At 49.7% G+C, this 12,998-nt stretch overlaps 1 protein-coding gene across 2 annotated transcripts in view; it reads right to left on the bottom strand.

Moving 5' to 3' along the window:
- The window catches only part of il34 (interleukin 34), a 78,799-nt gene that overhangs the window by 11,384 nt on the left and 54,417 nt on the right, over positions 1-12,998 (bottom strand). For both annotated transcript variants that reach the window (XM_072466803.1, XM_072466802.1), the window contains exons 3-4: positions 6,787-6,887; positions 5,579-5,656 (exon numbers count right to left, since the gene is read on the bottom strand). In XM_072466803.1, coding sequence (XP_072322904.1) covers positions 5,579-5,656; positions 6,787-6,887 — 179 coding nt within the window. The remainder of the gene's footprint in view (positions 1-5,578; positions 5,657-6,786; positions 6,888-12,998) is intronic.

Consider the following 12,998-nt stretch of genomic DNA (forward strand, 5'->3'; position numbering starts at 1 on the left):
GGCAGTTAGGAAGGCAAATGCAATGTTCGCATTTATGTCGAGAGGGCTAGAATACAAGAGCAGGGATGTACTTCTGAGGCTATATAAGGCCCTGGTCAGACTTCATTTGGAGTATTGTGAGCAGTTTTGAGCCCCATATCTAAGGAAAGATGTGCTGGCCTTCGAAAGGGTCCAGAGAAGGTTAACAAGTCTGATCCCTGGAATTAAGAACTTGTCGCATGAGGAACGGTTGATGACTCTGGGTCTGTACTCGTTGGAGTTTAGAAGAAGGGGATCTTATTGACACTTACAGGTTACTGAGAAGCCTAAATAGAGTGGGCGTGGAGTGGATATTTCCACTCATAGGAGAAACTAGAACCCGAGGCAACAGCCTCAGGCTGATCCTTTAAAACAGAGATGAGGAGGAATTTCTTCAGCCAGAGGGTGGTGAATCTGTGGAACTCTTTGCTGCAGAAGGCTGTGGAGACTAAATCACTGAGTGTCTTTAAGCAGAGATAGATAGGTTTTTGATCAATCAGGGGATCAGGAGTTATGGGGAGAAGGTAGGAGAATGGAGAAGAGAAACATATCAGCCATGATTGAATGGCGGAGCAGACTCAGTGGGCCGAATGGTCTAATTCTGCTCCTATGTCTTATGGACAGTCACCAAAGAAGCCAATGCAGTGGCAACTCAGCATTAATCGTGGGAGATCTACCTCGTCTGGTGTACGCCACTTATATACAGGGAATTTAGTTTGGTGGGGGGGCAATTCCGGCTGGGTATCCTTCTAATGAGATTGCATGGCTCATGCGTGCAAAATGGCTTCCTGACATTGATATTTTGGGGAAACTCAATCTTCCTTTAAAGCTCCAGAGAACTGAATTCCAAAGGTTCATCCCAACATCTGGATGCTGATTTTGGGCTTCAAACCCAATTGAGTTCCCCCACCCGCCACACTTCCTGCTGCTGGCAGCGATTATGATTCTATTGGGATGTAAAGCAGCAAAATTGGTTATCTTCTTGCTCCCAGGACTCAAATATCGCTCTCATAAAACATAGAATCATAGAAAATAGGAGGAGGAGGCCATTCGGCCCTCAGGTTGGAAGATAGGCCTAGGATGGCCATGTTTACCGTTCCTCATGCGACAAGTTCTTCATTCCAGGGTACATTAGGAAAAGCACCTCATTACTGGCTGGAAAATGGAGTCCAATGGGTTTATTTTGTATCCCAAATGCCAAGCTGTGGAATTAACACCCTCACCATTCCTTGCCTCTACACTACAAATCCAGGGTCCGGAGCAATGGGGAGGTCTTGTGCGCACCGCCCCCCCCCCCCCCCCACCCCCCCCCCACCCCCCCCCCACCCCCCGAGGCAGGTTTGAGTCCCACTTCAGGACCTGTTTGCTACAGGAGAGCTCCCAAAGTGGTTCAAACAGGTTGATAGTCAGTCCCTCCAACTATCCCCCGAGGGGCAAAAACATGTGCATGAAAATGACAAGCAACAAGAGAGGGATCCCTCACTTCCATTTCAGGTACAATTTAGCAATCAAAGAGGGACCAGTTTAAAGGATTAAACAGAGGTGATTTGAGGAGGGATCCATGGGCTAAGCTCACAGTTCCCACAGCGCGGAGGAGGGATCCTGCTCTCTAGTCAGACCCTGATTCAGGGATGCAGCATATTGCAGTGCCTGGCTGAAGGGGCTTCACCAGACTTGACCACCTCAGTCCCTCCTCAGAACTATAGTGTATTTTGTGTGTATTTCCCAAGAATGCAGTGATCCAACAGCCTGGGCTTAATGAATTCCCAATAGGTTATTGCCTTAAACACTTGAGAGTCTGGCAATGGAGTTTGACGGCTGATGCCTGTATTGATAATCACACCGTATCATGTCAAAACCCCTCAAGAGCACTTCAGATATTGATCACTGAATTAATTAATTTAGTTAATTGAATTCATTCTAATGATTATTGCTATGGCAGTAATAGCATGGAGGCCCCCTGACATAGATGTTCAATCTCTTGTCGAGGATCAAAGGTCACGTGTAGAGGATCAAAGGTCACGTGCAATGTTCATCCCAGCCAAGAAACACGAGGGAGAAGGAGATGGCAGCCAGTGGCACTGGCGTGGGCTGGTACTTTGGGAGCTCTCTCACCTCCTGGCTGCTCCTGGTCAAAGGTGGGCAAGGATGCCACATCCCGGTAGCTCTGCCGGTTGAAGCTGGGAGGGGAGTGGTGTAAAACTACTCTTTAACTCTCGTGATCTGAGCTCAGACGCTCCCTCTCACTCCCTCTCCCCCAGACTCCACCTGGTAAGAAGTCTTACAACACCAGGTGAAAGTCCAACAGGTTTGTTTCAAATCACTCCACCTCGGTAGTGACAGGAGGCGGATTATTCTGCTGGGGCTGGAGCAGCCAGAGAATATCCGAGGACGAAGCACTGATTAAAATTTCATAGGCAGGGCCAAGGGCCATAATGGGTAAAGTCGCTAAAGTGGATCGAACCCAGAGTGGCAGATCGACTCTTTCCTCACTCTAAATGCACCTTAAAGTGGTATTATTTTTTTTTTAAATTTCCAATTAAGTGGCAATTTAGCTTGGCCAATCCACCTACTCTGCACATCTTTTGGTTGTGGGGGTAAGGCCCTCACAGACACGGGGAAAACGTGCATATTCCACACAGACAGTCACCCAAGGCCAGAACCGAACCCTGGTCCCTGGCGCTGTGAGGCAGCAGTGCTAAGTGATGTAATTTTTAAAAAACATATTCATTTTCCTGATGTGGGCATCGCTGGAAAGTCCCGCATTCATTGTCCATCCCTAATTGCCCTTGAATTGAGCGCCATTTCAGAGGGTAGTTAATATTGTTGTGGATTGGAAGTTACATGTAGGCCAGACTGGTTAAGGATGGCAGATTTCCTTCCCTAATGAACATTAGTGAACCATTTGGCTTTTTCGTTTTACAACAATCTGCTAGTTTTATGGTGGTTATTCATGAGTCCAATATTTTATTCCAAATGTAATAGTTAAACCCCAGCTGCTGCAGATGGATTTGAACTCAAGTCGCTGGAACATTAGTCCGGGCCGCTGGATTACGAGTTCAATAACAATATCATTCTGCTACCGATTTACAATGTCTCTGCATACTCCTCAGCAGATGAATTTGTACCCCAGACTATATTTGAGAAAGAATTGTTTCTCTTTTTGAAAAGGAAGAGAAGGAATATGAAAAGCAAACCAAGATTTATGTGTTGCCCTGCTCTGTGTAGTTTCACTGGGTGGGATTCTCCCCTTCCCGGCGAGGCGGGCGGTCCCAGCGCCGAGGAGTGGTGTGAACCACTCGGGCGTCGGGCCGCCCGGAAGGTGCAGAATCCTCCGCACCTTCAGGGGTTAGGCCGAGGTTGGCGCCTCGCCAACCGGCGTCGAAGGGCCTCCGCCGGCCGGCCGAGTTGGAGCATGCGCGGGAGAGCCAGCGTGTGCTGACGTCATCCCAGCGCATGCGCAGGGGGTTTCGTCTCTGCACCGGCCATGGTGGAGGTCCACAGCAGCCGGTGCGGAGGGAAAGAGTGCCCCCACGACACAGGCCCGCCCGCGGATCGGTGGGCCCCGATCGCGGGCCAGGCCACCGTAATGACTAACCTACTGTGTATTTTCTGCTTGTCACTCAGATCTATGATGCTCTCAGTGACTTGAGTGCCAGTCCTGGTCAACGCCAAGTTAATTAACCCCAGTGTTGGGAGGTGTGGATCTGTTCAGGAATTTAGTAATGTTTCCTGAACACTGGGAAGGGGCATATCAATGTTGAAGTTCAAGAAACTGGCTGGATGCAGCCTAAACTGGTCAGACTTCCCTGCAAAACCTTCAGCTAGTAGGATTCACGGAACAGTCCTGTAGGTTAAGTATTTCTATACTTTAAAAAAGCAAACCACACTGTGTGCAAATTGGCCGCAGTGTTCCTGCATTTATAGCAGTGACAACACTTCATTGGCTTTGCGCTGTGCTGAGTTTGATAAATCCCAGTATCTCTTCATTCTATACCCAATCCCCAAACTGTCAGCTCCCCACTCTCACGACAATAGTCTTTGGAAGAGAATGGAGCGATACAATACTTTATGCTTTTATCGGATGTAGGCATCCCTGGCAAGGTCAGTATTTGCTGCCCATCCTCAGCTGCCCAGGAACTGAGTGATTTGCCCGCCCATTTCAGCGAGCAGTTAAGAATCAGCCACGTTGCTGTGGATCTGGGGCGAAATTCTCCCGAAACGGCGCGAAGCCCGCCGACTGGTGCCCAAAACGGCGCCAATCAGACGGGCATTGCGCTGCCCCAAAGGTGCTGAATGAGGGGCTAGGCCGACGTCGGAGGAATTTCTGCCCCGCCAGCTGGCGGAAACGGCCTTTGTTGCCCCGCCAGCTGGCGCGGAAATGACATCACCGGGCGGCGCATGCGCGGGAGCATCAGCGGCCGCTGACAGTTTCCCACGCATGCGCAGTGGAGGGAGTCTCTTCCGCCTCCGCCATGGTGGAGACCGTGGCGGAGGCGGAAGGGAAAGAGTGCCCCCACGGCACAGGCCCGCCCGCGGATCGGTGGGCCCCGATCGCGGGCCAGGCCACCGTGGGGGCACCCCCCGGGGCCAGATCGCCCCCCCCCAGGACCCCGGAGCCCGCCCACGCCGCCTTGTCCCGCCGTTCAAAAGGTGGTTTAATCCACGCCGGTGGGACAGGCAATTTATCACCGGGACTTCGGCCCATTCGGGCCGGAGAATCGAGCGGGGGGGGCCCCGCCAACCGGCGCGGCCCGATTCCCGCCCCCGCCGAATATCCGGTGCCGGAGACTTCGGCAACCGGCGGGGGCAGGATTCTGGGGCGAAATTCTCCTACCCGCCCCGCCACATTTCTGCGTCGACCGGCCGGCGGGAGTCTCCGTAACATTGGCCGGTCAATGGGGTTTCCCATTGTGGGGCAGCCCCACGCCGTCGGGAAACCCCCCGGTGCCGGCAAAACGGAGACTCCCGCCGGCGGAGAATGACGCCCCACGGCAGCCCCCGGCGATTCTCCAACCCGGCGGGGGGTCGGAGAATGACGCCCCTGGAGTCACATGTAGGCCAGACCAGGTAAGAACGGCAGATTTCCTTTCCTAAAAATGAAATTAGTGAACCAGATGTTTGTTTACAATAATCAATGACGGTTGTCCTGCAGGGTGACCATTACGGCGACTAGCTTTCAATTCCAGAGCTTTTTATTTCATTAATAGAATTTAAATTGCACCAGCAGCCTGATTTGAACCCGTATCCCTACAGAGCATTAGCCTAGACCTCTAGATTACAAACCCAGTGACATTACACTACCACTGTCTCTCCACACATTCTGTGCCACAGAATTAAACTTTTTCACAAGAAATAATAGTGGAGTTGTCTATGTGCGTGGAGGTTAGTTGATAAAGGGAAGAAAAGGGAGCCATCCCGGACACAACTTGTGTGCCCTTCAGGAACAGACGGACTGGTTAGCCTCCTCTTCAGCAGTCAAGGACTCATGCCCCAGAGATACCCTTGGAAAGCAGGATATGGGAGAGACAAAAAATGAACTTGTTGCATTCAAACTTACCATGCGAGTAACATTTATTGTTCTATAAATATCTTCATAGTGGACCTTCACAGCATAGTTAACTGGAAAGTAATCCTTCTGTTAAAAAAACACAATAAGCCATAAACCTGCATGCAAGTCCTTGCTTTCATTTTCCAATTCTTCTCGGTACAGAACTGTTGTCATCCCGAGCCCGAGATCTATCACCACAGAGAAACCTCAATCCTCCAACTGGGTACCTGAGTTCCCAGTTGTTTTACACCAACATCCATTTGTGCCCAACTAACACTTGCTCTGGGCGACTGTCTCCTAGTGCATTTCCTCGTCCTAGGCCATTAGTGTGAATTCCCTGTCATTAGCTGGGATCCAATGCTCAGAATTCATCCCAAAACTGTGGAATCTCAAACACCCAACTTACATCCGCTTAAAACCTGCCTTTCGCTGAACAGAAAACAAACCGGATCCCTGAACCTCCTGCCTCATAGAAGCGAGAATGCTGGCCAGCAGAAATATGCCTGCTTTCAACCCCCAAAACTACCAATAAGTGTCAGTCCAGGGAAACAAATTCTTTCGCTCTCACCCTAACATGGCAGACAGGTAAAGATGAAGTGTCCCTCACCCCCCAATCTATCTCAGCTGGAAAGTAGGCTTGTCCAGATATCGGGAGTTCAGGACCAAGTTCAACTTTGATTTTTTAAAAAATAAATCTAGAGTACCGAATTCTTTTTTTTCTAATTAAGGGGCAATTTAGCATGGCCAATCCGATTACCCTGCGCATCTTTGGATTGTAGGGGTGAGACCCTCGCAGACACGGGGAGAATGTGCAAACTCTACACGGACAGTGACCCAGGGCCGGGATCGAACCCGGGTCCTCAGCGTCATGAGGCAGCAATGCTAACCACTGCACCACTGTGCCACCGTGCCACCGCCCACCCCCAAGTTCAACTTCGATGACCCCCCTCCCTACCCCATGTTCAAATGGCCTGCCAACATTGAGAGAATGGTGGACACCATAGTAGGTAGGGGAAGGCTGTTAGAAACCAGAGAACTGTACCTTGCGAGAATCGGAGCCATCAAAATGAGGAACAGGTTAGGAAGGGGTGAAGCAAAGGGGATGTAATTCCATGGGAGGCCTATGGATTTGAACGTCTCCTCAGCTGGGGAATTTAGAAGCTAGTCTTTGGAAGTCTCGGCAGTGTGCATGCAAGGGTGTGCAAAGCACCACTTACCATATATCTGACCCGCTGTCTGTACTGCAGTTTACTATGTAGCTCCTCCAAATGGACACACAGAGAGTCCGCAGTGGCGAGTACTCCAAGAAGGCTGAAATCTGCAGGAAAAAAAAGGAGAGAAACAATGTGAAGTCACACCGACTCGGTGGAAACCCATGATCAAACATTGGTAATGTAACTGACCCAACTGCTTGAACCCAATTGACTGAATCAGCGCATTCTGCTTTAACCCGACTGAAGCCTGCTGGTCTTCGGACTCTCTCACTCTGATGCCTAGTTGTAGTGTGAATAACCAGGGCAGCACGTTAGCATAGTGGTTAGCACTATGGCTTCACAGCGACAGGGTCTCAGGTTCGATTGCCGGCTGTTGAAGGTCTCAGCTGTCTCCTATGGAGTTGTTCTGGGACACAGTGGGGGTCTTTCCCAATAGCAGCCAGCAGAGCAAGACAAGTCAGCACAGGTGTAGAACCCGACGGGAGAGACAACAGGAGAACACAGTTGGGTAGAAAGGAACAACTGGTTTATTACTGGTTTATTTCAGGCTGAAAATAGATAGGTCCCCGGGACCTGATGGGATTTATCCTAGGATTCTCTGGGAGGCCAGGGAAGAGATTGCTGGACCTTTGGCTTTGATTTTCATGTCATCATTGGCTACAGGAATAGTGCCAGAGGACTGGAGGACAGCAAATGTGGTCCCTTTGTTCAAAAAGGGGAGCAGAGACAACCCCGGCAACTATAGACAGGTGAGCCTCACGTCTGTAGTGGGTAAAGTCTTGGAGGGGATTATAAGAGACAAGATTTATAATCATCTAGATAGGAATAATATGATCAGGGATAGTCAGCATGGCTTTGTGAAGGGTAGGTCATGCCTCACAAACCTTATTGAGTTCTTTGAGAAGGTGACTGAACAGGTAGACGAGGGTAGAGCAGTTGATGTGGTGTATATGGATTTCAGCAAAGCGTTTGATAAGGTTCCCCACGGTAGGCTATTGCAAAAAATATGGAGGCTGGGGATTGAGGGTGATTTAGAGATGTGGATCAGAAATTGGCTAGCTGAAAGAAGACAGAGGGTGGTGGTTGATGGGAAATGTTCAGAATGGAGCACAGTCACAAGTGGAGTACCACAAGGATCTGTTCTGGGGCCGTTGCTGTTTGTCATTTTTATCAATGACCGAGAGGAAGGCGCAGAAGGGTGGGTGAGTAAATTTGCAGACGATACTAAAGTCGGTGGTGTTGTCGATAGTGTGGAAGGATGTAGCAGGTTACAGAGGGATATAGATAAGCTGCAGAGCTGGGCTGAGAGGTGGCAAATGGAGTTTAATGTAGAGAAGTGTGAGGTGATTTACTTTGGAAGGAATAACAGGAATGCGGAATATCTGGCTAATGGTAAAGTTCTTGAAAGTGTGGATGAGCAGAAGGATCTAGGTGTCCATGTACATAGATCCCTGAAAGTTGCCACCCAGGTTGATAGGGTTGTGAAGAAGGCCTATGGAGTGTTGGCCTTTATTGGTAGAGGGATTGAGTTCCGGAGTCGGGAGGTCATGTTGCAGCTGTGCAGAACTCTGGTACGGCCGCATTTGGAGTATTGTGTACAGTTCTGGTCACCGCATTATAGGAAGGACGTGGAGGCTTTGGAGCGGGTGCAGAGGAGATTTACCAGGATGTTGCCTGGTATGGAGGGAAAATCTTATGAGGAAAGGCTGATGGACTTGAGGTTGTTTTCGTTGGAGAGAAGAAGGTTAAGAGGAGACTTAATAGAGGCATACAAAATGATCAGGGGGTTGGATAGGGTGGACAGTGAGAGCCTTCTCCCGCGGATGGATATGGCTGGCACGAGGGGACATAACTTTAAACTGAGGGGTAATAGATACAGGACAGAGGTCAGAGGTAGGTTCTTTACGCAAAGAGTAGTGAGGCCGTGGAATGCCCTACCTGCTACAGTAGTGAACTCGCCAACATTGAGGGCATTTAAAAGTTTATTGGATAAACATATGGATGATAATGGCATAGTGTAGGTTAGATGGCTTTTGTTTCGGTGCAACATCGTGGGCCGAAGGGCCTGTACTGCCCTGTATTGTTCTATGTTCTATGTTCTATGTTCTATTACTCAATACACAAATAAAACATCTACAACTCTGCTCTCTGAAGGGCCACGCTCCCTGACCTGCACCCAGGTCAGGGTTTTTATAGAGAGCTGTTTCCCCTTGTTAAGAGGAAACCCCACCCCAAATACCGGGGGAGTTCTTACTCAGCTGTGTAGGGGGAGAATTGTTTAGAGCACAATCCTTGGCCCCCAAAGGGGTCGCAATAACAGGTTTCTGTGAATAATGTTGTTTTTCCAATCTAAATTGGAATACTAAGTGTAACCCACAAGACTTTTCAACCTCTTGAAGCTTGTTAGAGATTTCCTAATCACACGTTCCCTCAGGAGTCTTTGATGAAAATCCTGTCACCATGACGTTCCATTCACCCATGTGATGTGGCTGCGTTATATAGATTATTAAGTTACTGGACTTAAATGTGCCCTTTATTTTAAGTGACTTTGGTGCGTGAAGGGCATTGCCGCTTTGTTTCAGGTTTCAGCCTGATTATTCTGCAGACAATTTAGAAACACATCTCTCCAGGAACAATGATGGAAATGATTGCAAAGTGAATTTTTTGACCATTCAAAAATTGGCCATGTGATTGATAGTGGAAGAAGAAAGAATTTTATGGACCCGCCCTAAAGTTCAGCCGAACAACTGATATCAATGAACTGATCAGGTGAGCAGAACCATGGCAAATGGAGTTCAATCCCGAGAAGTGTGAGGCAATACAAATGGGGAGTGCGCGCAAGGCAAGGGAGCGGACAATGAATGCTTGGATTGTTGGAGATTTTTGAAAAATTTATTTTTATTGAGCTTTCAACATTTTATATCACAAATTCACAGGGCCAAACAAGACCAACACATATTTCAACAAAAGATGTTCCAACCGACAACTGTAACAATACTCCCCCTTAAGGAAAATATTTCTCTTTCAGATTTTACATTGGCAGACTTGGCCAAAGCATGTATTTACAGTGGTTTATGTACATTGTAGTTCAGGCATTCATTTGGCAGCAAACCGGTCTCTTACAGATTCCCTCCCTTCTGCCTGTCTCCTGTGTTTCTTTTGGGTGCATTCGTCCCCCTATCCCACTCTTTCTTTCTCTTCCTTGTTCCGTGACTTGCTCTGTATCCACCCCCCCCCCCCCCCTCGCTACTTTAGTGGGTGCTGGTCACGAACAGGTCTTGAAACAAGTTGGTGAATGGCTTCCATGCCCTGTAAAATCCTTCTTCCAACCCAGGGATGGTGAACTTTATCTCTCCAGCCTGAGAAAGTCTGCTAGATCGGATAGCCAGTCTGCAGCTGTGGGTGGCGTTGCCAATCGCCAGCCGAGCAGGAGTCTCCAAAGGGTGATCAGGGAGGCAAAGAATGGGGCGTCAGTCACCCTCCCATGAAGAGCTCTGGCTGCTCCGAGACCCTGAAAACTGCCACTAGTGAGCACAGCTCCATCCTCACTCCCACAACCCTGGACATGGCCTCAAAGGAAGGATGTCCAGTACACGACAAATCTGGGGCACATCCAAAACATAATGCTGTGGTTGGCTGTGTCTCGCATTTCTGCTCCACCTCCGGACAGAACCCACTCTTTTGTGTTCTAGTTGGGTGTGCTCTGTGCACCACCTTTAGCTGCGATAGGCTCAGTCCTGCACACGTGGAGGTGAATTTTGCCCTGTGCAATGCTTCGATCTAGAGTTCACCCCCTATCTCCCACCTAGTTCTTCCGCCCACGTTTTCTTTGCCTTGTCCAGGGTTGAGCGCACCTCTTCATACATGTCCATACAGTTTCCCTTCCCAAGGTCACCTTCTTTCAATAGTCTTTCTAACAGTGAATGTCCTGGAATCTGCGGGTACATTGTTGTTTCCTTGTGGAGGAAGTTTTTGGCCTGTATGTACCTTAGGTCGTTCCCTCTCAGGAGCTTTTCGAGTATCTGGCCGGGAAGTGGGGGGGAGTGGGGGCGTGGTGGGAGTACGGTTGTGGCTAGCGTACGGAGGGATGTCCCTACACAGCAACTTTCCTCCATCCTCGCCCACTCCACTCCCGGTTCCTTGCCCCTCCCCGCACTCTTTCTGCGGTGGCCACCCAATGTTAGAACTGGAGATTTGGGAGGGCCAGACCTCCCACATTCCTCATCCTTTACAGGGCCTTCTTCCTAATCCTCGGGCTCTTTCCCCCCGCAAAACTAACGCCATGATTAGTTTTTTTTAAAATTATTTTTATTCAGGTTTTTATTGAAACAAAATTTTTACATAACTATTAACAACATTTAACAAAACAAGGTGAATGTTAACATTATATATTTTTTTAAAAATATGCAGTAAGTAAACATTTCCACACCTCCCCCCCCCCCTGGATTGCTGCTGCTGACATTTTAATGCTCTCCGAGAAAGTCGAGGAACGGCTGCCATCTCCGAGAGAACCCCATCGTGGACCCTCTCAAGGCAAACTTTATTTTCTCAAGACTGAGAAACCCAGCCATGTCACTAACCCAGGTCTCCACACTCGGGGGTTTCGAGTCTCTCCACATTAAAAGGATCCATCTCCAGGCTACCAGGGAGGCAAAGACCAAAACCTCGGCCTCTTTCGCTTCCTGCACTCCCAGTTCGTCTGACATACCAAAGTTCGCTATCTCTGGACTCGGCACCCCTCGTGTGTTTAGGATCTTGGACATTGCCTTCGCGAATCCCTGCCAGAATCCTTTGAGAGCCGGACATGCCCAGAACATATAGACATGGTTCGCTGGGTTTCCTGCACATCTCGCACATCTATCCTCAACCCCAAAGAACTTGCTCATTCTCGCTGCCGTCATGTGTGCCCGATGGACCACCTTAAACTGAATTAAGCTAAGCCTGGCACATGATGAGGAGGAATTAACCCTGCTTAGGGCATCAGCCCACAGGCCCGCATCCAGCTCCCCACCTAGCTCCTCCTCACACTTGCCCTTAAGTTCCACCACTGGGGCTTCCTCCGTCTCCTGTAGTTCTTGGTAGATGTCCGACACCTTCCCCTCCCCTACCCAGGTGCTAGAGACAACCCTATCCTGTATTCTACGTGGCGGTAGCAACGGAAATGCCACCACCTGTTTTTTTAGAAAGGCGCGTACCTGAAGGTATCTGAAGGCATTTCCAGGGGGCAGATTAAATTTCTCCTCCAGCGCCTTCAAGCTGGGAAAAGTCCCATCTATGAACAGGTCCCACATCCTTTTAATACCCGCCCTATGCCAGCTTTGAAACCTCCGTCTATCTTGCCCAGAACAAATCTGTGATTGTTGCGTATCGGGGTCCACACTGAGGCTCCTTCCACCTTCCTGTGCCTTCTCCACTGACCCCAGATCCCTAGTGCCACCGCCACCACTGGACTTGAGGAGTAGCGCGCCGGCGGGAACGACAGAGGTGCCGTTACGAGTGCCCCTAAGCTGGTGCCTTTGCATGACGCCGCCTCTAACTGCTAACGTCGACCCCTCCCCCAATTCCCACTTCCTAATCATGGCTATATTAGCCGTCCAGTAGTAGCTGCAGAAATTCGGCAGCGCCAGGCCCCGCACCCCCCCCCCCCCCCCCCCCCCCCCCCCCCCCGCCAACTGCGCTCTATTAACAGTCTCTTTACTTCCGGGGTCTTATTTGCCCAAAGAAATCCCGAAATGATCTTGTTCACCCGCTTAAAAAGGTCTTAGGGATGAAGATGGGAAGGCACTGGAAGACAAACAAAAATCTGGTGAGGACTGTCATCTTAACGGTCTGCACCCTCCCCGCTAGAGAAAGCGGGAGCATGTCCCACCTTTTAAAGTCCCCCTCCATCTGCTCTACCAGCCGGGATAAGTTAAGCTTATGCAGAGTATCCGAGTTTCGAGCCACCTGTATGCCTAGGTACTGAAAGCTCTTCTCTACCATCTTAAGCGGAAGCTCTCCCAGTCTCTACTCCTGCCCTTTAACTTGGATCACAAACATCTCGCTTTTCCCCTCATTTCATTTGTACCCCGAAAAGTTACCGAAGTCCCTCAGAATCTGCATGACCCCCCCATCCCCTCCAGTGGGTCCGAAATATACAAGAGCAGATCATCCGCATAGAGCGAGACCCGATGCTCCTCCCCACCGAACCATGCCCTGCCAGTTCTTTGAAGCCC

The sequence above is a fragment of the Scyliorhinus torazame genome, chromosome 10, assembly GCF_047496885.1.
Source record: "Scyliorhinus torazame isolate Kashiwa2021f chromosome 10, sScyTor2.1, whole genome shotgun sequence".
NCBI lineage: Eukaryota > Metazoa > Chordata > Chondrichthyes > Carcharhiniformes > Scyliorhinidae > Scyliorhinus > Scyliorhinus torazame.